The sequence below is a fragment of the Apteryx rowi genome, unplaced genomic scaffold (genome assembly GCF_003343035.1).
Source record: "Apteryx rowi isolate R43461 unplaced genomic scaffold, aptRow1 scaffold_396, whole genome shotgun sequence".
NCBI lineage: Eukaryota > Metazoa > Chordata > Aves > Apterygiformes > Apterygidae > Apteryx > Apteryx rowi.
This window is the reverse complement of record NW_020450485.1, coordinates 291,283-316,515: the sequence shown is the minus strand read 5'-3', so window position 1 is coordinate 316,515 and position 25,233 is coordinate 291,283. Positions and strand designations below refer to the sequence as shown.

General features: G+C 38.2%; 1 protein-coding gene across 1 annotated transcript in view; it reads right to left on the bottom strand.

Annotated features, from left to right (window-relative positions):
* The window catches only part of OCA2 (OCA2 melanosomal transmembrane protein), a 222,030-nt gene that overhangs the window by 18,390 nt on the left and 178,407 nt on the right, over positions 1-25,233 (bottom strand). The window contains exon 23 of the mRNA XM_026074701.1: positions 23,038-23,131. Coding sequence (XP_025930486.1) covers positions 23,038-23,131 — 94 coding nt within the window. The remainder of the gene's footprint in view (positions 1-23,037; positions 23,132-25,233) is intronic.

Genomic DNA, 25,233 nt, shown 5'->3' with positions numbered 1-25,233 from the left:
CAAAGGCAAGTGCAGGGTCCTGCACCTGGGGAGGAATAACCCCATGCACCAGGACAGGTTGGGGGGTGACCTGCTGGAAAGCAGCTCTGCGCAGAAGGACCTGGGAGTGCTGGTGGACACCAAGTTAAGCATGAGGCAGCAATGTGCCCTTGTGGCCAAGAAGGCCAATGGTATCCTGGGGTGCATCAGGAAGAGTGTTGCCAGCAGGTGGAGGCAGGTGATCCTCCCCCTCTCCTCAGCCCTGGTGAGGCCACATCTGGAGTACTGTGTCCAGTTCTGGGCTCCCCAGTACAAGAAGGATGTGGCGTTACTGGAGCAAGTCCAGCAAAGGGCTACAAAGATGATTAGGGGACTGGAGAATCTCTCTTAGGAGGAAAGGCTGAGAGAGCTGGGCCTGTTTAGCCTAGAAAAGAGAAGGCTGAGAGGAGATTTTATTAACATGTCCAAATATCTAAAGGGAGGGTGTCAAGAGGGTGGAGCAAGACTCTTTTCAGTGGTGCCCAGCAACAGGACGCGAGACAAAGGGCACAAACTGAAACACAGGAAGTTGCATCTGAACATGAGGAAAAACTTTTTCACTGTGAGGGTGACAGAGCACTGGAACAGGTTGCCCAGAGAGGTTTTGGAGTCTCCTTCTCTGGAGATATTCAAAACCCACCTGGACGCGATCCTGTGCCACATGCTCTAGGTGACCCTGCTTGAGCAGGGAGGTTGAACTAGATGATCTCCAGAGGTCCCTTCCAACCTCACTCATTCTGTGATTCTGTGATTTTAATGGATTATTCACATACTTAAAATTAGGTATTTTTGTGTGCAGCCATGGGATCTGGAATTTATTTGTGCATCATTATGAATTTGAATAATGAAGGCAAATGATGTCATACTCACAATCTATATGAGTGATATCATGAAGACAGAGAAGACATTAACCTCAGGTTTACCACTGATTTTGACTTTCAGCAGGGCTTATGTTGGGTGCATTTGCTCTTAAATTCAAATTCTTCCAATTTGTGTCAGTCATTGTTCTCACTGGTTTTGAAAATCATGTGGGAATATTTCTAATCACCCTTGGTTCAATAAAAGCAATCTTCATTGTGGTCACAATCTACAATGACTGTTTTGTTCCCAAACTATCTGTAACAAGACCTGGAAATAGTAAAAGTAAAGAAAAATCACAGTTTACGCATTGAAAGCCCTGGGCAATAATCAGGCAGCATTTGATTTATTTTTCTTGCACCGGGAAGTTTTTGACAATTCTAATGTTAAATAGCAATGCAATTAATTAAATCCCTAACAGCTTTGCCAYTGGAATACATAACTGGATGTGTGTAGAATGCATTCCCCTCTGAACAAGCATCATGCTTCTATGAATTATGTGATTTATGACAAGTATTAGCATGTAATAGCACTGAGAATATTTCCATTTCAAAGTATTTTATCATTTTCAGCAGGAATTTATTTCTGACAACAAAAATATTTCAGCTGCTTTTGTCAAAATGATAAATTATACATAAATGGTCATATTTAATGATAAATTTTGCAAAAATGAGATACTTAAAATTAGTCTCATATTTAGGGTTTAACTGACTCATTTTTCAGAAGTAGCTTTAGGTGCTCTTCTTCTAACGGGAAAAAAAATAGAGCGATTATTTAGGAACTTAACAAGGGATGTGGGAAGCCAGGCAAACAACCATTAGACTGGAAACTCAGGGTAGAAGGTGGAAGATTACTATGAATCTGATGGAGAAAAATTATTCTGTGACAACAGACGTCTCTATGAGCAATAAACATAAATGGCTAATATTGCACTTCCTGTGCAGTAAAAATTTCCACAAGTTGATACAGCTTTAAGGTTCCCATCTTGTGCATGATCAAACTTGAAAGTTATGCAGATTATTATGTCTGTTAACAATGCACCATTCACACAGAAATCACTCTCACTTAGTTTGAAATTTGCAGTAGTTATGCATTATGAGCTTATTATTTTAATATATTCCAGTGTAAATCTGACAAATGCAAAAGAAATTAAAGAAAAATATGATACATAACAACAGAAGTATGAAAATATATTCAAAATTTTCACTGGGATGAAAACTCTAAGATGGAAGCAAACATAGCAAAAGGGTTATTTCCAACTTACTAAATGACTTACTGCTAAAGAAGTTTAGGTTGTCAACTAAATATACTTTTAGTTGGGATCACAAAAGCAAGTCATTTTCCTTCTGTTTTTACTTTCTAAATAACACTAGACAAATGATGCCTGCTAGCTGCATGTGTATTTTTTTGTAAAAAGAAATACAACTACTGTAACTAGCCACCTAAGCATCAGCCCCTAAATAGCAGGCAGTTGCTTAAAATGGAGATTACCATTTAAAACTCTTTACTTAATTAAGATATAGAATCTGTCTTGGCAGAAGCCTACCAAAAAGTCCTCACCACTGACCCAATAGGTATGCAGAAGCTTGCGAAGCTGCCTTTATCTCTGCCTTTCTTATTCTTCTCACACATCTCTGTGGGAGAAGAAAACACTATCTAGTACTGGGCAGGAAATGACCCAGGAAGAGATAAATAGATGGGAAAGGCAGATCAACAATAAGAGACAAAGAAAAGAAAAAGTAGACAGTAGAAGGCAAAATGAACATAGATGGATGTGTTGCAATAACTTACACTGAGTTTTAATGTACAGAGTTTTTCAGTGTACAGGGTTTCTACATTAAAATGTTCCTATCTAGGCTGTTGCTTGTTTTTCTCTTTTGCATTTTCATTTGAAAAATCTTTTGTGCAATGCCAATGTACACAGGATGAGGCTGGGATTCAGCTCCAGATTCAAGCCCACGGAGATGTGAACTATATGAGAGCTTTTTGTCTAAGTTCCCATTGTGGCCAATGGAAATTCTAATCAATAGAGTAAAAAGTGTTTAGAGCAAATGCCTCCACTGCAGGATGAGGCAAACCACACTTTAGATTCCACTGAGTCTACTGGTGAGACATTCAAATCAATTGCTAAAATGGCCTGCAGTGCCAGTGGAGTTGTGAAGTGTGTCCCAACCAGCTCCCAGCTGCCACTTGAGAAGGACACAGGTCCCATGTGTCTTGTGTCATATCTGTGAGACCCATGAAGATGTCTTGGATACAGGACTGGATGAATATGTACGTTTACACAAGTGAATCAAGCCTTACTTCCCCATCAGGAGCTCCAGTGGGAGCTTAAGACAATTAGCTCAGATAACATCAGGTATTTTAATCAAAGCTGAATACCATCCTCAGGTTCACTACTGTATTGAGAGTCAAGATATTTTTGTTACATGAAGACAGCCAGAGTATAAACTGTATTAAAATAGTGCACTCGTTGGCTTTTTGTTCTACGCTTTTCAGGAATAAAAATAACCCAGGAAATTTAGTGCTTGCACTGGTCAATAATATTTGAAGATTCCATTAGAATGGTTTCAAGACTAAATTATTTTAAAATCAATGTGGATTTGATTTATTTGTTTCTCAAGTGAAGTGTTAATTAAAAATCTGAAATATTAATTTTTAATTAAATATCCCATATTTATGTATGGCTAATTACTTCCAGTTACTGTGTCTTTCACAGACGTGCCCACATTCATGCATAAATTCCACTAAAAACTGTCGAGATAAACTTAGTTTTACCTTTTAGCTCTCATGCATCAGAAAGTAGTAAAAGTAATGTGTCGTATTATTGATGCGGGGGGGGGGGTGTATGTGCTATATAGTGCAGGCTTTATCTGAAATGTTATAAATCAGCTTATACATGTGGTTTACCTAAGGTGCAATTTATATTATCTACTTTTAAGCTGTAATAGCATAGGGTTCTTTTTAGTCAGCTGAATGAAGGGAACTTGCAGAAGGTAATTCTTCCCATGCTAGGATATCCATTTAAGATGTCAGGAAAAATCTTCCCCCTGAAGTTACCTTTTCCTCTCCACTGACTGCAGAAGGAACATAAATGAATTGCTTAAATTAAATGGATGAACTCAGGCATGATGAGTCACATCCCAAGTCAAGTATCCTATTTTCAACAGTCATCTTGTTGTCTACATGGAAAATGAGGAAAATTCGGGCATGACATGACCATGGGGAAATTTTCTAACTTCTGTGAGATGAAGTTTGACCCAAAAGGGGAGCCACAAGGTCACTTGCCACGCTAAACTTCTTTCAAAATTGTATCATATAAAATTAATAGAGGTTCATACAAATTTAGGTATGCACACTATCTTTCCATGGTGTCTTAGTGTTAAGCGTACACCAGACGAAACAGTCCGTGAACACTGCTTACTGCGGTAAAGCTACACTATGTCTGATTTTCAGTTACACTTAAAGCTGTCCAGGCCCCGGGGGCCCCAGCAGCCCTCACCATCCCTGCCCACCCTGGGCTCCCCCATCCCAGCCCCAGCCCCATCCCAGCCCAGCCTGGTGCCGTCAGTCGCTGCCCTGCAGCGCTGCAGCGGTGCCGGCTCCAGCCCTGCTGCTGTATGTTGGACAACCACGTGTTTTAGCAAATGCTGGGTTTTTTTACTACTCATCTGAACTAAAAATGTTTATTTGAATCATTTTTTTGGTACTAGAATAGTCCAGGAATTAGGTGCTTTTCTGAAAGAATCATTCAAACTTCTACATAACCAGAAGTCTTACACATTTTCAGACCTGTAACTCTACTCCCTCTCCAACAGTAATTACGATAAACACTGGCTTATCGTGCTTAATTATTTCAGTAATTTTTTTATTGTATTTATTAATAGAGTTACATTCACTGTCTCAAAACTTATGGAAAAGCTGACCATTCATTTGGAATTTGTTTCTATCTCTTCCTTTCTGAACAGCTGTAGAAATTAATATTTTTATGGCAATTTACTCTGTGCATACAGAAGTGTCAATTATTTTTAACCTCGAGACTAAGAGAAGACACATCGTCTGTCACTGAACTCTTCAGTTTGACACTAAAGTTCTTCCATTAAAAAGAAGTTATTAGAGCAACATGAAGACATACACAATCAATCTGTCAAAAATGATATTTCTGTAAAACCTTCAAAAAGAAAACCTTTCTTGTCAAATAGGCACAATTTGGAGGTGGCAGATTCTAGCTTTAAAATTAAAGCCCAGAGAACTTTGCTCCCATGTCCCTGATGGATAATAGCAATTTTTAAAAATAATACTACATTTAAGTAATAAAATGTGACAGTCTATGTACTGTACAGGAATACTGCCATGTTTCTAATAATATTACCCATTAGGCCAAATCAGTGATTGTGACAGTGTCTAAAAATGAGGCATAATCTAGCCTGCCTTTTTTCTGTTACAGTTTATATAAATATATAATGTTATATTTTGCTCTATGAATATATTAGTGGCCACCTGTTAGGTTACAATAGTCAATGGAAATAGTCCATGGGAATATCACTATCAACAACTTTTTCCAAAGTCTTCTGAATTTTACTAAAAGAGACCATTGGCTTCAATAGGTCCTGACTGAAGCAGCAAAAGCAGAGGAGTCCATGGTAAGTCGTAAGTCTACATTTGGCTATTCTCCCAGTCACTGTAAATAGTCTTTACAGCCTTCAGCAGTATGTTATACTTAAGAAATACAGCAGAATAAATTATTCATAATTTTTAAAAGAAGGTAAAGACTTGAAAAATATATGAAATAAATAATGATCCTCATCCGCTTTTATTAGCTTTTGCAACTGTTTTTCTTTGAATACTTTTGCTGTTCTCTTGTGGCCTTAGTTTTGTTCTTTCCCTCCCTGGTGTGATTATTCATGGCTATACTGCTTGCCTTCTTTCTTTTACGTTTCCTTTATCACTGCCACTACAGGTAGACCTCCTGCTCTTGCTGAGAAGAGCACACTTTTCAGATTTTAAAAGCTTCTCATTACACTGGGATAAGCAAAAATGGAATTCAGTCTATTTAGGAGTGAATTCCTTTCAAGGCACATGAAATTTCAGTCACAATGAAACAATTCTGTAAACAAGGTTTCCATGAATAGTGTGGACAGCATCTGAGGACCAGTCCAATAAATTTTTTCGAACAGGTGGGCCAACACCTGGATGGGGCAAATATTTTCAGTTATATAACAGACTAAATCACAGTGTTTCAGTAGAGCTTCTGAATCTGCTTTCAAAAGCCAAGAATTTAGGCAAAAGGCAAAAATTTAGAACCCTCCTAGAAGATACCCTGTGAAAATAAACAAAATCTTAACATCAAGAGAAGCAAACGTAGTAGAAGTAGCCACTGTCTTTCAGACAGTGGAATAGGGAAAGAGAGGAAAAACCCTTGAGCATATAAAAGTTATAAAATACATGGCTGAGAAACCAGTGTAAAAGAAGAAATAAAGGTTTCCAGAAAGTTCTGTTCCATACACAAACCCCCACACAGAGAATTTGCAATATTTACCAAGATTATTTAAAGCCCTTTTTTTTTCTTTTTATGCTTGTGCTATTTGCACTGGCCTGAATAGCAATAACACATGGCTACCCAAAGGCAGGATCTGGTCTGACCACCTAAAACACAGAAAATACAGCTCTTGTGCTTTACATAAGAACATGGTCAACAATGTCAACCCCAAAGCTAGTCTCAAAATGATTAACTACTTTTGGACCTGGTGCCAGTCAAGAACCAGTAACAAGCCACATACAGTTACATTCTTTAGGTGTCCATGGATGTATGTTTTAATGTACAAGCTAATACAGACTATAAGGCCCCAAGACAGATGGGCTCCTCACTGAAATTCAAAGGAAGAGGCAAGAGTTTTGTACCTCATTCAAGCAGTTATTTATTACTCAGTCAAGCACAGGAGATGACTCCTAGCATAACAGATATATTTACATGTCAATGAAAGGAAAACAATTTTTACCCTAATTAAAGGAACAAGATTATTTCCTGCTTAAAGAGAGAATAGGAGTTTCCAGAAAGAAAATAAAACCAGCCTGGACTTCCTAGTAAACCTGAAAGGGGCAATATGAACCCTGATGGTCACAGGGAGAAGGGGAGAGGGCACAAGAGCTGATGTAATTTCAAAAATTGTCTGAACATTTCAGAAAAATATGCTTTCAACAGCATGGACTTGCTCTTTTTTAGCCTTCTGGTTCATTTCTTATCACGGATTTTGCAATATTTTACCACTGTAGTTTAAGATATGTCCAAGACTTCCAGCATCTATGACAAACATCTCCTTTTTATAAATATTTTCTAAACCAAATTAATAAAATCAATTTATTAGATTTAGATTAACACTGTTAGATTGTTAGATTTTCCCTCTTGTATAACATACAGCTTTTTCACTACTACACAGCACACAGGCCAAATTGGCACCACATCTATCAAAAGCAGACCGTTTCCTTTTCCATGCACGGCATGAACTGAGGTGGTAACAGGGAAGAAATTCCACCCAACTGCTTGCTCCAAGACAAGGTAGAGGAAAACAGCAAAGATTCCTTCAGCCCTATTTCTCTTCCTGCCAGAAATATTCCTCTAATCTTAGCTAGCCAAATGAGCTGGGCGTGATTATCAATGAGTGGAGTTACTCAAAAGAGACTGCAGAATCTCTAGCCTTTCCTTTCACATGAACCTACTCAAGCCTTGCAAGGCACTAGCAAACCTGTCATTTAGTGATCTGCAAAGAAACACGAGTGCTAGACCACAACGGCAGGAGAGAGGTGGACACAATAATCCTGCATGTGTGGCCCACATTTTCATTAACACTACTAACATTGATGGATCATCTAGAGAAATAGTGCACTGACCTCTTTTAACTACAGAAAATACCTCTAATTTAACAGGCTCCAGTTTTTAGTCTTTTAGTTTTTATATCACAGTCATGACAAGCCTATCAGCATAATGATACATATGACCTTTATTTTGTGCCTTTTTAGAGTTTAACAAAAACATATCTACCTCAATGCAAAAACAAAAACTACCACACAAAGCTCCAAATTAACACCACCTTGTTGTTGTAGAAGTTCAGTCAAATACAGAGGTTTCCCATTTTCACTCCAGATGCACCTCAAACTGGATAACACACACTTGAATTATCATAGTTTATATCTAACCATAAAATGCTACACATTTGGAAATAGTACTGCTCAAACTAGATTAGAGGCTCTGGTAGAACCCAAATTCAGTGAAATTAAAAATGAGGCAATTTTAAAAGGCAGGTGCCTTTTAAAAGCCTGCAAGAACAATGAATATTCTCAAGGGATTCCAGCCCATATCAGCAGTGATAAAATATCAGTCCTCGTGGTCAGACATGCCAGCAGGGGAAGCGCTTTCTTTAAACTCCATCACTTACCAGTGAAAAATTGTTCCCTCCAGATTTTTCTAGTATTTCATTCTTTAAGCTTTTACATGACTTGGGTGACTACTATTTTAAGAGAAGCAGAGGAAGCACTGTGCTTTTCTTTGGATCAGACATTCTGGTTTTCAAATCTGCTTTTCAGCACCAATCATAATCTGCTGTTAAAACCTGGGTCTTCAGGGACACTTCAAGAATCTTTCCATAAAAATATGATTCTCTTCATTTAAAATGAGTATGGCATGGAAGTTTCACAAACTTAGAGACTAAATTCTGAACTAACTTTTCTAGAACTAACTTTTCTTTGCTGACAAAAAAAGCACTTCCCAAGACCAACCCATCTCAATCACCTAAAAGTAGTAAGATTTTTTATTCTCTTCAGCTTTCTTTCTAGGTTATTAGGAAAATAAATGCAAAAACACTTGAGTAATTTAAACAAAAAAAAACTGCCTGCCAATAAACAATCTCTTTGTTACTGCAATGTTCATTTATGTAACAACCCTCACAGTTCTTGAAAGAGGAATTAATTCAGAAAAGTCTTACAGCCTTGCCTTTTGCAGAAAGTCATCTATGGAAACAGCATCATCATACTAGAGCATAAAGAAACAAGACCAGATTTTAAACCTTTCACAGATATCAGTCTAAGGCAAAGAATGAACTTTTCCTTCACAGATACTGTTTAAATCCCCATTTTACAGGAAGAGATAATTTATTGTTTGGGACTCCCTAATAAAAAGACAATAAATGTGATTTCTTAAAATACCCATAGAGTGAGCTAACTGTGGATTAGCTACAGGAATCACTCCATCCTGATGCACAGCTGATGCTCATGTGTTTCAACAGTCATCTGCATGTCAAAACTCATTAAATTTCACAATTCAACACAAGGGCATGAGAGAAAAGGACCAAAACAGATATAGGTGAAGAGTAAGAAGTTAAAAGTCAACCAGCTGAGAAGTTTTGTTTAGCGTTAATTGCAGTACATGAAGCCTTGCTCCAGAATATTAGCAGTATTAGTCTCTAAAGGGGCTGCATTCTAGCTGTGTGCCAGGTCCCTTCTGAAATGAGACCTGGATGCACACCAGCCTCTCTCATCCTTCCTTCTCCCTCCATCTCCTCTTCCCATACCTCCATTGCATTGGTTTCTATAAGAAGGAAACCTAAACAAGYATGCTAGATGGGAGCTGCAACACATTCCAGCCCATTTCCCAAACTAGGAGACTCAGGGACAAGGACCCAGGGATGAAGGACCATATTACCTCACATCAGCACCATGCACCTTAAAATCCCTTTAGATACGGTCAAGTCTTTCTTTAGAACTCAATAAATGAGGATTTTCTTCATTTTCCTAGTTATACAGCTGGCCTATGATTCTAAAACATGAACCAGCCAGACATAAAGGTTTCCATGAACCCCACTTAATAATTTTGCATGTTATAAGCACACTTAAGCCAAGGTTCATGGTAGGAATGCATCTCCTTCTAGTGACACTGCTCCTGGTGATGGGTTCTGATAACACGAACACCACAGTGTAGTGGAGAAAACAGACCAAAGAACGTGGTCATTAACTGTGTTGAGAGTTTAAGAAAACCTGTACATGTTTAAAAGTTGGTGGTGGTGGCCAGAAGTTAGCTAAGCAGATGAACATGTTGTTCTTTTATTAAAAAATGTGCTATCATTCCTTCAAAATACTTTTAGAAATATCTGTTAGGAGAAGCCAAAAGACATTGCTATGCTGTCTTTGTCTTTTCCCCTGTAGGGAACTAAGGACTAGCATTTCCATACCGGCTTGCATGAAAGCTGGCTCTTCACATTTTCGGAATGCTCCTCCATAACTCCTGTTTTGTTTAATCTAACATGTTCTTTGCTATTCTTTAGCTTCTCCTTGCCCTCTTTAATGAATTTAACATAAAATTAGAAAATGCTGGTTTGGTGTAGACAAGAATGGGGTTCCTCTTGACAAACTTTACCTGTCTAAAGTTCCAGGCTCCCTTTATACTCAATATAGATAGGCATATCCAGAGAACAATCCATCTCAAGTATTTTAAATACATACTTGGAATATATTGCTCTTTGGAAGTGCTTAGGCAAATTCGTTTACCATAGATTAATAACTTCTGATTGCCTATAATGTCAGGAAAGACTATTCCTGTCCCAGTGGGTTGTATCAGCCTAATGACATAACTAGCATAGACACATTAGGGGAAAACTTTATGCTTGCTTTCATGAGGGAAGACAAAATCCAAGATATCTTCAGAATCTTTGCATAAGACAGTCTATGTAAGAGTACAACAGTACAAACACAGTAGGGTATCCATTTTCTGACAATGACAAAAAATATCTAGAAATCATTACTGCTAAAATTATTTTCATTCCAAGTGCTGTTTGGATGTTATTAGATATTGATTCAGTTGGTAGCCTGTATTTAGAAAAGGTGACCAAGAATGGGTTATGGTCAATGTTACAAAAATACAGACATATATTACATTTTACCACTCTCCTCATTGTTCATTGGTTGATTTTATAGGTCATGTTAAATCACATTACACCAGTCATGACTTATGGCATCCACTGAACACGATTTCTAACAGAGTACTCTATATAAACGTGGTCACTCATATAATCTGTACATTTAGTAGGAGCACTAGCATGATTATAAGTTCTCCAGGACCAGACCTCACTCTTCCATCCATACCAGATGCCACTATTGTGTTTTTCAGAGTATAAGTATCCTGCATTTCTGCTAACAATAAAAATTAAGTTCTAAGTAGTTTTTAGTGTGATCCAAAGCAGTATTTCTCTTATAGTCCATTTTTGGAGTATTTATTTTCCTTATGTGCCTAACCGATAAGTAATGTCATTTATGTCAAAATATCTGCAAGTGGATGGATAACTTTATGCGTATTATGTATAAGTTTAATATTGCACTATATATATATTGATTAATATTTATATAATAATATATAGTATATAATATACATATTGGTCATGTATATATAATATATAATTATACAAAATGCATACACTATTATTTTATATATAATTATAAAAATATACACAATATATATTTTACAATATATAAATAATATTTATATATTGTTTAATATGTTTAATATTGCACAAAAGAAAAAGGTACATCTGCAAATAACCCAGAAATGTGAGGAATTTGTATCTATGCAACTTGAGGGGAAGACATGTTTGAATTACATTCATTACTTATTCACATGACAGACCAAGATGGCTTTGAACCTTGTCCACTAATCCTCCTGAATGCAACCTTTTAAATTTGTGAGCACCTGAAAGAATYTGAGTTCCAAAGAATTACTGATTTTCAAGAAAACAACCTTCTGCACAGAATTTCTATGTCACATTTGGTGCAACTCCTCCCCCAGTTTATATCTTCTTGGAACCCACACAAGCAAGATTTAATACAGAGGTTCTGGAGAGTACTTACATGTATAAAAATAGCAGACTTTGGAAGGCAAGGGGTAGCTTGGACTTATCTCTCTCTTTTTTTTTTTTATATAAACACTTATATCAAGAGCTAGTTTGACTTTCATGACTATTATGCTGTAGTCATATGAAGCCAGAAAGAGTAGTTTTATGTTAGTGGAAGGGAGAGCTATCTGAATTCCCATAAGGTGACAAAGAGATATATACCAGACCTCCTAAATGGCATGTGAAATTTCAGAATTTAAGGAACATTTTTGAGCATGAAGAAAGCTCATTCACCTCTTGCCTTGATATGGTTTGTTTCTATTATTCAATTTTCTTTTTTTTTTTCTAGAAAAAATCTTTCTAAATGAATTTCTGTATCTGATAGACCTTACACAGTCAAGAATCTTGATGGTATGGAGGGTCACAATGATTTCACTCACTTGAGGTACTAATATTCGTGGCTTGACCAGTGCTGACCCATACACAGAACTGATGGCAATAAAAGTTTGATTCCATTTCCTATCGTGTTTCATATATACACATTGTGTACTCATGACGTATACAATTTACAATCCCTTTTTTAAACCATTTTGGAGACCTTCAGCATGAAAGTCCTGAAATTCTCAGAAGAATTCATTATTGAGGGGCTTCTGAGAAGTTCTTCAGTTAATAATGTTTTGATCTAGATGTATTATACAAATTGAGTATTAAACTTTTTTGTAATTTGTACTTTAAGCTAAATAAATTTGTTGCATATTTCACATTGTACAATTATTTGCTTCCTTGCTTGAAAACCTCACTTAATTAACTGATGCAGTGCAAGAATTAATTGGATATTTTAAAGTCAAATGTGTTATTTGAAAACTACTTGGGGTGTATTTGTTTTTTCGCAAGTATTCAAATAATTTAAATGAGAAGAACAATACAGAAGAATTACATGTAAGACTGAATCAAATTCCCTTTTCAACACAAACAGATATTTGCAAAAAGTTTCATTCTTATACAGACACTATTTTCAATACTAATCTTGGATGTCATTGCATACCACAATGATTTTGCAAAATTGCACTGGAAGTATTAGACTAGTTTTACATGGGTCAGTAGGGTCAAGGGCAGGGTCACCATACTGAGGGACCTGGACAGCCTGAAGGAATGGGCCAACAGGAACTCCATGAAATTAAACAAGGACAAATGCCAAGTCCTGCCCCAGGGAAGGAAGAGAGAGCCCTGGCAGTGATATAGCCTGGGGGCAGAGGGGCTGGGGAGCAGCTCTGCAGGGAAGGCCCTGGGGGCCCTGGCAGGCAGCAAACTGCTGCTGTCCTGCATGGGCAGGAGCACAGCACATAGACTGAGGGAAGGGATCATCCCCCTCTACACAGCACTCTTCAGACGACGTCTAGAGCACTGTGTCCAGTTTTGGGCTCCCCAGTACAGGAAAGGCATGGCAAACCAGAGCAAGCTCAGTGCAGGGCCCCCAAGGTGGTGGGGGCTGGAGCACTTGCCCCATGAGGAGAAGTCGGGGGAGCTGGGCTTGCTCCGCCTGGGGAAGTGATGGCTTTGGGGGAACCAAACAGCCCTCCAGCACCTACGAGGTGTCATCGAGGAGATGGAGCCAGGCTCCTCACAGTAGGGCATAGAAAGAGAGAGAGAGAGACAACGGACACAAGTTGAAACAAGAGGGGAGAAATTTTTCGCTGCCTGTCAGGCAATGGAGCAGGTTGTCCAGACAGGCTGTGCCATCTCCATCCTTGGAGATGTTCAAGACCTGACTGGACACAGCCCTGAGCTACCTGGTCTGATCCTGACTCTGCAGACCCATAGCTAATCCAGCTTTGTGCAGGAGGTTGGACAAGAGAGCTCCTGATGTTTCTTACTACCTGAATTTTTCTGTGATCCTATGATTAGATGCTACTTCCATGAGTTTACCCCATAGTAGTAAAGTGCTGATGCATGTGTATTGGAGGACTGGCACTTTCTATGGGGTCCAATAAAACACTGAATAATTTCAATTGCCTTTTAAATGTCATCTGTCCTATGATTAGAGGATGATACATGCATATTCCATAAAAATACTATTGTCTTTTAAAACTTAATACCTGATTCACATAACCTTATTTAAAGCTGAGTTAAATGCTGAATATTTAATTTCTGTATACTTTCCTTAACTGGAAATTAATTTGCTAATTCAAAAAGGACTTCACAGAAAAAAAGAAAAAAAAAAAAGCAAAAAGCAATTACTTGTAGAGACCAAAGAATTCAAAGGTTTTTACTGTAATTAGAAGACAAAAGAGCGCATTGAACTCCATGACAAATTATACATAATACAGATAAATCCTCTTTCAAGTTGGAAAAGAATCTTCATATTTAAGGGTTTAAACTATTAAAATTCTTTGTTCCTTTTTCCTAAAAATAAACAAAAACACTAGTTCACATTTCCATTCATGGTGTTTCTTGATCCTAAAAAAAGAAAACTTCCAAAAAAGCCCCCCATAACTTAAAAATTATTCTTTGAAGGGTTTATACCACACTGTATTGCAAGAATACTAGCTTTTTTTGGGGGGGGGGGTCAAACTCAAACTATGCAACTATCAAAAATAATCAACATTCACTTTATTCAACTGCCATGGATGCCAATGTAACATTTGTTTGAGAGCAGCCTTTTGGTCAACACTGACAATTTAAAATCTTGCACTGACTATTCTTGGGTAGCTGAAAGAAAATTGACATCCTTCTTTACAATCCCAGAAGAGAATATAGTGTTGAAAGACGAATACATGCTGAAATACTTTCCTGTTTGAGTGTTTAGTTGAAAGTCAACAGATTGTCTATAACTGTGTCCTAGTGACATAGTGAATAGGATGTTAAAATCTAAATGACATTTGTTAAGCTCAGTTCCCTAGGTCTAACAGTAAATATAGATTTTTCATGTATAATCAGATTTTTAATCTATGATTAAAATRAAACAATTCAAAAAAGACTTGTAACATTCACCTTACACTTTCAAAAAAAGAAATTAAGATAAAGATGAAGAAAGCTGGTGCAAAAAATGAAAAGATGTGGATATTTAAAGATAGCAATTTTGTGAAGCAAAAATTGTGCGACATTAAAACTTGTACAAATTTTAATTGTACATTAACTTATGTTTTTTGAGGGGGCTCTGCTCAAGTGTTGCATTTGTACTTATCAGAACAGAAGAAATCTGTTATCATGTCAAATATCAACCTTTAACCCATGATTACTCTTCCTTGCTGGTCAGAAGAGTAGTGGGAAATGAAATTGAGCTAACTCGTGTATCATAATCATTAACCAATTCTCAACAGTTCATTGAGTCTTTGGTTAGAAACTTTGAGCATGCCAAAATTCTTATCTTCTGGAGCTGTACAGCTGATCAGAAAGCCCACAGATGAATTGTATTCAAGTGTTGGAATACAGCATTGTTCAGCTGAAGTCTCCATCACCAAAATCCATACCCCAGATAACAGGATTCTTTTTATTCTGATCAGATTCAGCCTCAGAGCAGCAACAGTGTTTGGAAGATAGCAGCATTAATAACAAGGAAATAGGGAACATGACACTAAACAAACTGGAATGAACAGGACTACTGCCGTCTAACACATAGTCCAGTAAAGAGCTTTACATATCGCTATGGATATGGTTTCACAGAGCTTATTGTTTTTTAAAACAGCTGTTTTTAATATGTTGTATAAATAGGATACACAGAGGGTAGCAATAGAACATCACATTTGTCCTCCCACGTGCTTGAATGACAGTTCTCATGGGAAGATTGCTTCACAGTCTTTATGGGTGAGTGCTCTCAAGCAGAAATAAACAGGATAGCCTACTGTAAATATTTTTGCTGTAAATTTCCCCTAAGTTCTATGACGAAAATAAATTCTCTCTTAAGCTATTATCAGAAACCAATATTTCTGACACTTCTAAATTATTGTTACTCCCAGTGAAGATAAAGAATATTAATTCAGCTATTCAGATGCCATATCAAGGGAGAGGAATGACAAAAGAATGCAAAATCTGAAAATATGTACAATGCTTTCAGGATCATGACCAGCTAACCTTACCACTGTAATCTAAATTAGGTCCTCTAGGCTCATATCCTATTCCTCTAGGCAGACTGATTTCCTCATGTATCAGATCATCTCTCCCCATATACTTATCCCATTATATAAAGTTACCTTATCCATTTTTCCCTTGCCCATATATTCCCCACCATGATATATTCACAGTCAGCCAAAATTTGCTTGAAATAAAATTAGTGCATTGCTGATAATACTCACTTTCTTTTCCTGTCAAATAGCTTGAGCACTTATCTGTGATTTTTTATCACATCATGTATCACAGACAGTGGTGATAAGTATTGAATTGCAATAGGGTGAAGGAACATGCATTATTTTATATGTTTGTGAGATACTATATACATTTATAAGATTATAAATGTATTTCTTAAAGAGAAAATTAAAATTGAGCTGACAACTGTATTAGCAAGTAGAAATAGATAATTAAAGCTCCTGCAGCAATAAGCTCGTCTCATGCTAGGAAGTTAGCATCAACTTTTTCCTTGGTAACAAGAAGATTTCTGTGGATCATTTTCATATTCCCTAGGGCAGATTAACCTAGTGGAATGCCATTTCACAGCAAAAAAACCTCACAGCAAATATAGGTTTGTAAAAAACTAACATATAATGAAGCACCCAGGTTAGCAGAGACATCTACAATGCTATTTCTCTTCTTCTGTTCCTGGAGAAAACCAAATCTCTCTTGATTATTCTACAGTTGTAATAGATACAAAATCACTGTGTTAACCTCTGGAAATCATTCTGGCAACAGAACGATACTGTCCAACAAGACTATTTGACCATTTGCTAAGAGAAATAGTTCTGTCTTACACTGGGGTTTTCCCTTATGTTAATTAGTCTTATTTATGATTTAAGGTTTCTCTGATAATTAAAATAAAACACATAATATACATATAATCTTTCCCTGCCTTCTGCATATTCATATATGCTGTCACTGAGCTATTACTTTTGTATTATTAACACATCTGATGTTTTCTACAGGGTCAAGACTACCAAACAGAATTGCTCTTCTTTCCAGAAACATCATGCTCATTTGTTTGCTCTGCTGTTTACTCTTGACCATGCCCATCAAGCATCCTGCTGCTCTCTATCTCCTCTCCCAAACCCCACTGACTCACAATTATATCTGTTTTTACCATTTTAATATTCGTCTTTGTGATCATCTACTAATCCTCTTACTTGATCTCATATCACACCCATTTGTCTTTCACCTCTGCCCATTGGTGATATGTTAACTAGAAACACAGAGTGGGAAAAGTAAAAGAACTACCATTGCAGGGGTGGGAGGAGGAACAGGTAAACTCATGCTCTGTGAAAGAAAGTAACATGAAAGCCAAAGGACACCTGTATTTAACACTGAACAGCAAAATAGAAAGGAATTTGAAATGATATAGCTTAATCAAATAGTTCAGGATTTTGTATTTAAACATACATTTGTAACATGAAAAAAATATAAGGGGACTAAGCCTGGAATATTGTGTTCACAGCCCTGCCTTCTGGATTACTAGAAGGATAACGACAAAATGGAGGACAAATGATTTTTCAGAAGGAAAGTTTAAAGCATATAAATACAGTCTGATGAAGCAATTTCCAAGGTGGAAGAGGAGTGTAATTTAGTTGGACTGAATCCAAAAATGCAAAAGCATCCTAAGCAAATTTCCACTCCTGAACTTGATCTTCCTAGGACTTCTAAGTTGTTGTTGTTTTTTGGTTGGTTGGTTGGTTGGTTGGTTTTTTTTGTCTTAACGTTGTTTCCTTTCTTTTGAATCTGCATTAGTCTGAATGAACCATCCAGTAGCAGTAACTTTTCTGGAGCCTGCTAAGGAGACTGATTAAGAGCTCGATCATAGAATGATTTAGGTCAAAAGGCGGCTCTTGACAACATTTAGTCCAACCCCCGGGAACACCACTAGTGACTAGCCTACAGCTGGACTTCATGCCACTGATCACAGCATTGAGTACCTTGGCCTTCTCTATGTCCTTTGTCACCAGTGCACCATTCAGCAGCAGGTCCACACTTTCCATAGTTTTTCTTTTGCTGTTGATAATACCTGTAGAAGTCTTTCTTGTTGCCCTACCATCATGTAATAATGGTTTCAATGGTAAATATATATATGTATATTTTAGCACCACAAAAAATACATTCTTATTTTTTATAGTAATCAGCCAGGCAGTGTGGCATGTATGTTTGGGACCCGCTACCTCCTCAACCAGTGGACACTGCAGTTCTCTGAAGCAGGAGCAGATCTGCAAAGCACCTAGCAAGCTCACAGAACAATGTGGGTAGAGTGAAAATGTGGCAGCTACAAGCACATCAAGGTAAGTCATAGTAGACATCTGTAAATGTGACTGTGCACACATACTCACACCAGCTCCCTTCTGCATGGAAAGAGGACACAAGTCCACTTTTTTAAAGACTGCAACAGCACCCCCCAGCTGCACAGGAGAGAACCAAGCCCCCACACACATCCGCAAGCAAGACATTCAGAAACTACATCTTACTGGATTTACAGTGCATCACACAAATGGCAGCTGCCATGCAACCACCTTTCTCCTTTTCCAATGCACACAACCTAAACAGGTTAAACACACTCTTCTCCCCAGCACCATCCAGTGTGTGGCTTCTGCAGTGCCCTTGACATCTTCCCATGCCCACCCCAGCCCACAGCCAGCACAACCAGGCTTTGAGAACTTTTTGCATCACAAGGAGGGACAATATATGCTTTTTTCCCTCCTGCCTCAGGATAATCTTCACCACTCAAATGACATCCTTCCAGGACCTCCTCTGGCACAGCACTTCCAGCACATGGGCCTGAGTTGCTCAGATGGTGAAGACAGGACACCAGGGCTGGCTGTCTTCCTGCAACATCCAGCCATGCCCAGCAGTCTGGAAGGAGATGAGCGCCACCCAGGTCCTTGGGGAGGGAGGACTATGGATCCAGGGAAGGAAGCAGTTAGAGGTGTCTCTGAAGGGGACTCTTCCCCAGGATGCTGGATTTCTGAAAGACTATGGCATTCATGGTCATGCATCCACTCTGTGGGGTCTCAGAGGATTTCTTCTCCTACTGAAGGCACTGTAGATGGGAGCATATCAAGCTGGGCAGACCACAGCAGTCACAGCAGTTGAGACAGGTTATCACTCCTGACCATCTCTAGCTCTGGCTGAGCAGTGTTGTACAACACCAACTGGGCTGTCAAAGCTCCCCTCTTGCCTATTGCAAGCGGAACCTGCAGCTGTGCCAAATGCCAAACTGTTTGTTTTACTCATGAGAAAATGATCTTGAGCCCATCAGACCTTTCACATCACATAGCCTGTCACTTGCTTTCTCTCTCTACAGTTAGAGTCACCAGGATGCTCTGATCACTAGGTATACAGGGCACTTACACCGCTGCTATGTCAAAAGGTACACACCAGAATTCTCTCAGCAACCTGGCCCAGAGCTCCTCCTCAGACCATTGCTTCAAAATACAGTTTGCAAAAGAGTTGCTTCTAACAAAGACACCCTCAAGACATAGTTGCATAATTTGGTCTTAGTGTGCAGGTAGGGAGGAAGAGTCCAGGAAGCAGTGTACTGTGCTGTGTGACTCCAAACACTACATAGGACTGACATGTCTGCTCTGATGAGTTTTCTGCACAAAGACATCTGAGGGGATACCAGTAACAGTTGAGGTTTGCAAGGGTTTGCAAGATGAAGGAGTGGGAATCTACGGCTATATATTGACAGAAGCACCACAAAGGACCCTGAACAGGGATGTGAAATTTAGTGAGTGGCCCTGGGCAAATGGAGAAGCCACACTGCCCAAAGGCTAATGCAGCCTCTTGGAAGCAGTGAATGCAGACCTAGCACAATAGATGATATGTTCTGTCATCATTGCCACTTCCAGCATCATCCTGTCCATCACAGACTTGTCAATCCACACCAGTTGCCCACTGACCATGTAGAGTCAGAGTAGTGAGGCCTCACAGAGCAAAGAAAACCCTCTTATCTACTATGAGGAACACAGGGAAGATTGGGCTTCTTTGCTGGACATCCAGGACTGCCTCTCCACAAGGAGCTTTGAGGGGATGGTGCACAGAAAGGCCCAATACCCACTGCTGTTCATCCTGCATGTGACACCATCAGCAGCTATCAATCTCCAGGTATCAAACATCCGCCTCACAGGAAGTGTGTGGAGGGCAAGGAATAACGCCCCTGCTAGCTCAAGACCCTTGACCTTCTGAGGGGTCTGCCTCTGGCACCAGCCCACTCCTCCCCGACAAGCAGCAGCTCTTCTGGCCCTAACCTGGATCCCCCACAGGCCTACAGGCATCTGTCAGGGACACAAGCAGAAAAATTAGGGAGCACTAGGGGTTTCAGGAGACTGTCTTGAGACAGAGCCGATCAGCATCCACTGACAACTCATGGCACCAAGCAACGCCACAGGTTGCCAATCTGAGGGTGCAAGACACATAGCCTTTTTTTTTTAAGAAGGGCCTTATGGGAAAGGCAGTGTCATGCAGGGAGCAAACAAGAGGGGAAGGAAGTCATGCACAGGATGCCACAGAGGCATGCTAATTCTGTGTAAAAGCCTGTGGGACACATTTCATGTCAGATCATAGGATCTCAGGCACATTCAATTTACTGATGGAGACATAGCCTTTAAGCCCAAATTATTGTTAGTAGAAGGGCTCAGAGAAAAATTTCTGAGTATAACATCTGCTTTTTATACTAAATGTTAGATTTCTATCAAAGAAAAAACAAATTTTTTCAGCTTCCAGCCATATATTTTTACTTTATGGACTTTTATCTCCCYCCTCTTCTTTTATGTGGGGCAGATTCTACAAGACTAAAATTGCCATAATGCATCATTCTCATTCAACAAGATAAGGAACCATGGTACATTATGGAGATAGACTCTGCCAATTGCTTTCTATTTGTTTATCCAAAATATCAAAGTTTTCCATGGAAAATTTAGACAAAATATATATATCATTTGTTTGATGTGTTTGAAATTTTCCATAGAGCAAAATTATATTATCTAATCAGCTACAATGACTAGCTCTAAATGTTCACTGAAAGCACAAACTTTTCACTTCCGTGGTGGCAAACTGATTCCTTTCTAATAACAGTGGTTTGAGCTCTGTTTTCTTTCAGGGTAATTAGCAGAACAGCTAGATATTCATATTTAGGCTTTCACGCTTTACACAAGAACACAAAAGACAGACTTTTCATTAGATCATGGTCTGGAAAATACAGCAGGCTTTTGGCAGTTTTGCTTTGATTCCTGAGTGAAAGATCCAATCATGGAAGCCAAACAGCACAAGAAGTAACAGGATAAAAATGCCTAACATTTTTTATTTTTTAAGAATTATCTTTTCTAAGCCTTTCCTAGTAACACTCAGACATGCAGAAATCACTTTGTGCTTTGAGGCAACCTTCTTAAATAAAAGTAAGCAAGATCAAAATGCTGAAGTGATACAAACAACACCTCTTAATGCCAGGAGAAGTCACAGACAATATTGAATTAGGGCACATTTGATTGAAACAAGTATTTTCCTAAGGCAAATTATGAAGGAACTCATGAACTTCCTGATCAGTGATGGAGAAAACACCAGTGAAAGCGGGCTTTTATGTTCCTCCTGCTAATTAGTATCTATTGCTATCCTTCTGTGACCACTCCGGGGTCGGTTCTCACATCTTTGCTCACTACAGCCTTCCCCAGTAATTATTCCGACTGAAAGCATACCTAAAGAAGGTAGTTTCATGACACCTATGTATTATCTTCAGTCTTTCCAGAGAAGAATAAAATCCAGTGAACACTGTTTAAGAGACTAGTTAGCTTTATACATCCTTGTTTCTGCCTAGATACTCAGTCAATGTGATGGAAGCTCTAAGACTGTTTCGTTACAAAGTCTACGTAGAATCCACATTGTTAATGATAAATGCAGGTTAAATCCCCAAATTACAAGCTGAATGTCTGCAAAACATGCACAGAACAATCCAAAATAAGCCCATTATTGCTATATCACCGTCCCTTTCATACAAGGGCTTGTTTATCATTCTGAGAAGTCTGTTAGCTGTCACTGCATGCCACACTAGACAGTATTGCAGTCTCAGGGGTCCTGAAAACATACTTTGATTTGATGGGTGTTCTGCCTTTCTAAAACATGTCATCAGAGGACTATGTGTGGAGGGATAGGTGGTGCTATGAGCAGCAGATGCTTGGGGATTTGTTGGGAATTTTAGCAAGAACAGTTCAGATCATCTTTCTCACTAGTGTTATCACTGGCTCTGCTCCAGACACTCCCATATGATTAACATGCACATTTGAAGGCTTTTGGAGAATCAATATAAAGGAAAGCTGGCAGAGTTGAGAAACTAAAATAAAGAAATTAATGTGAAGAAAAAAGAAAGAAATGATTGGTATGAACTTACCTTTATTCTCTGCCCTAAATATGCAGTAAAAATCATCAGGGAATGATACTGTCGCTAATTCAACCGCACCTTAAATCTTAATTTCATGTCTGGTCTTCCATTTGCCAGTTTTCATTTAAACCTTTCTATCCACAGACTCGAAAACCAGAGGTGCTTGGAAAAATATTAAACTGTCTTATGCATTAAGTATAGCTCTTGACCCTCAAAAACCTGTTGATACTCTTGAATGACCTGCAGAGTAACTTCAGTTATTAAAACAGCAACTTGAGCTGTTACTAGCAACTTGTCACTCTTTCACTTACAGCTGCTGAGAAACAGGTCAAAGAAAATAATTGTGTTTAGATAAATAAGCTTTCTCATGGAACTGTGGAGTAGGGTTCTATTCAGTCTAAACCGGGATATCCGACTTTCTCCTTTCGATAGAATGTCCATGAAAATATACCAATAAGAAAATATAAGTTTAAACTATATTTAACAACAGAGCATCGCTTTTGTTATCACTGTAGAGTTGAAGATAAAGTTGAKGGTGACCAAAGTGGAGAATTCTGAGGCTTTGTTTCTTCTGGGGCTTCATTGGCCCACCACCACCACCTTTGTACATCCTATCCACACCATGTAAAATAGCGTCCAGTCCTATGCTTGTATTTCAATTGCCAAAAATAAATTAGGAACACAGGTCTATTTCATAGACCCCTTCTCCAGATTTTCCCATTGGAGGATACATTGTTTATCTAGAGAAAAAATAATGACAGATTTAAAGTGAGAAATTTTAAATTGTACCTGAAAAACTCCATGAAAGAGAAGCCATACCCATGCTGTTCAGCAATTCCTGCACAAACAACGTTTGCAGATGCTCCAATCAATGTCCCATTACCTGCAGTTCAGAAAACAAATATATTTATAGTTGTGCTTTGTTTCTTATCCTTTCTCTGTTTATTCTATGCTAAAGTCCTTAGATGTACTAGTTAGAAAAGAAAAAAAAACAATTTCTATTGTACAGACTTGAAAAGAAACATATAGAAAATATCTCCACATCCTATAGCTTCATGTTTTCAAAGATAAGCCTGGTATCATTTTCTGATTCTATATAAACCAGGAAAATAGGGAAGAAACATAACACCAATCTAACAATTGTTAAAATGATACCAGAGACTTGCATTCAGATACACTTGCTGATTTTTGGTTTTATACACAAAAAGGTGCCATCAGATGAGCTGAAAACAAAGAGGTAGTACAGGAAAAGAAACAGGATTTTACAACAATATCTTCAACTAATGTTTGAGGATGCTAAGAAAAAGGGATGCCTTTTTTTCCTTAAGCAAATATGATATCAGCAAATTAGAAGGGCTTATATATATATATATATATATACACATAGGATAACTAGTTGCTTGGATTTTTTTTTCCAGAATTAAAATATATATATATATGATACTACGGAGGAGAGTGGCTGTTTCGCATTTCTCTGTTAAAGCAGAACATTCATCATAGATATAAAGTGTGCTTACCAAACTACAACAGATCTTATATATATAATAGAAGATAACTTAATTCACTGAACTTCACCAAATTATGTTAGAGGGTTCCCCTTCAGAGAGGAACACACCAAAGCAAAATAACGTGCCATGTTTAAAACGCGCACCTATCGTGTTGAAAGAAATATACACCATTTCTTTTTTCTCCTAAGCTTTTTTCACTAGCCAATTTATTCCTGTTTGTTTGGTTTTTTTCCTAAACTTTCAAGTACATGGCAATGTAAAGAAGTTATGTATTCAGAACTCAGAAAGCCTGATCCATTTTCTGTAGCTTTCCACTGAGTCAGACCTTAGATTTGAGAAAGGCTGTATATTTGACTTCCACAAAGCAAATCTCTTTTTGGCAAGTATTTCTGACCTAAAGCATGACTTGGGAAGTGCCAGTGACTTCTGTATTCTGTTCCTCAACTAAAATTTTGAACAACAGGGACAGCATTCTGAGGGAATTATTTTATACTACAGCAAGTCTTCTGTTTTGTTCTACATCACTACATTAACAATCCATTTTCCTAAGCACAACAGACATCCTCTGCACTCATTGGCATATAATTACTCTTCTCATTTTGGCCCTGTTAAACATTACTGCTCAGTGGAGAATTTTCTGGTTTGACTTTGAGATAAATAGATCAGAAAGTAATTAATGCTGTAGTTAATTGTTTTGACTTAGTAAACATTTGAGGTTGTCTAGAGCTCAGTTTACCAAAGAATAGGTCAGAATAAAGGTAGAAAGATTATTCCTCCAGGTATTCACACACCATACCCATACAGGCTTCTGCACCTGAAAGTGCACAGAAGATGAGCAAACTAGTAAACATAGTCTAAAAAATAACATGATAAAATACTCTTAAATTGAAATAAAATTAAATGATAGATTTCAGAAACAAGAAAAAGGAGAGAAATGATGTGGTAAGGTAAGGAGGAATATTGGAGGAAGGAAGATCTTTCTTAAGTAAGAAAAAGCTTGATTTGGATAATTTGGATCCCAGTTTGGATTTAAACCCATACCAGTGTCAGTGGATAGTAGGATACAGGGTTTTGACTGGTCATTCTAGAGAAAGCGGAATAATTCTGAGAAACAGCAACTAAAAATCAAGAAACAGAGACTACAGTCAGTCAGGACAAGTTACAATTTTCCAATTGACTCCAAAGAGAAAGCGTGCTTCTTGTTCAACCCAGGAGAGTCAATAGCATCCACACAAAATAAGTAGCAAACCAAGATATTAATCCTGGAGTTAACCTCAAAATGGATATCTGCTGTCTCAGGTGAGTGCCCTAAACAACTCCTATTAAGAAGTGAAGACTGTTTTTCTGTTTTACCATGAGAAGCCTCCAACAACTCTTGGGATGATCCGACTAGGGAACAAAAAAGCCACTGAAATCCTGAACACAGTGTCAGATGAGGAAAACATTCCCCACACCCATCCCAAGTATACATTTTATT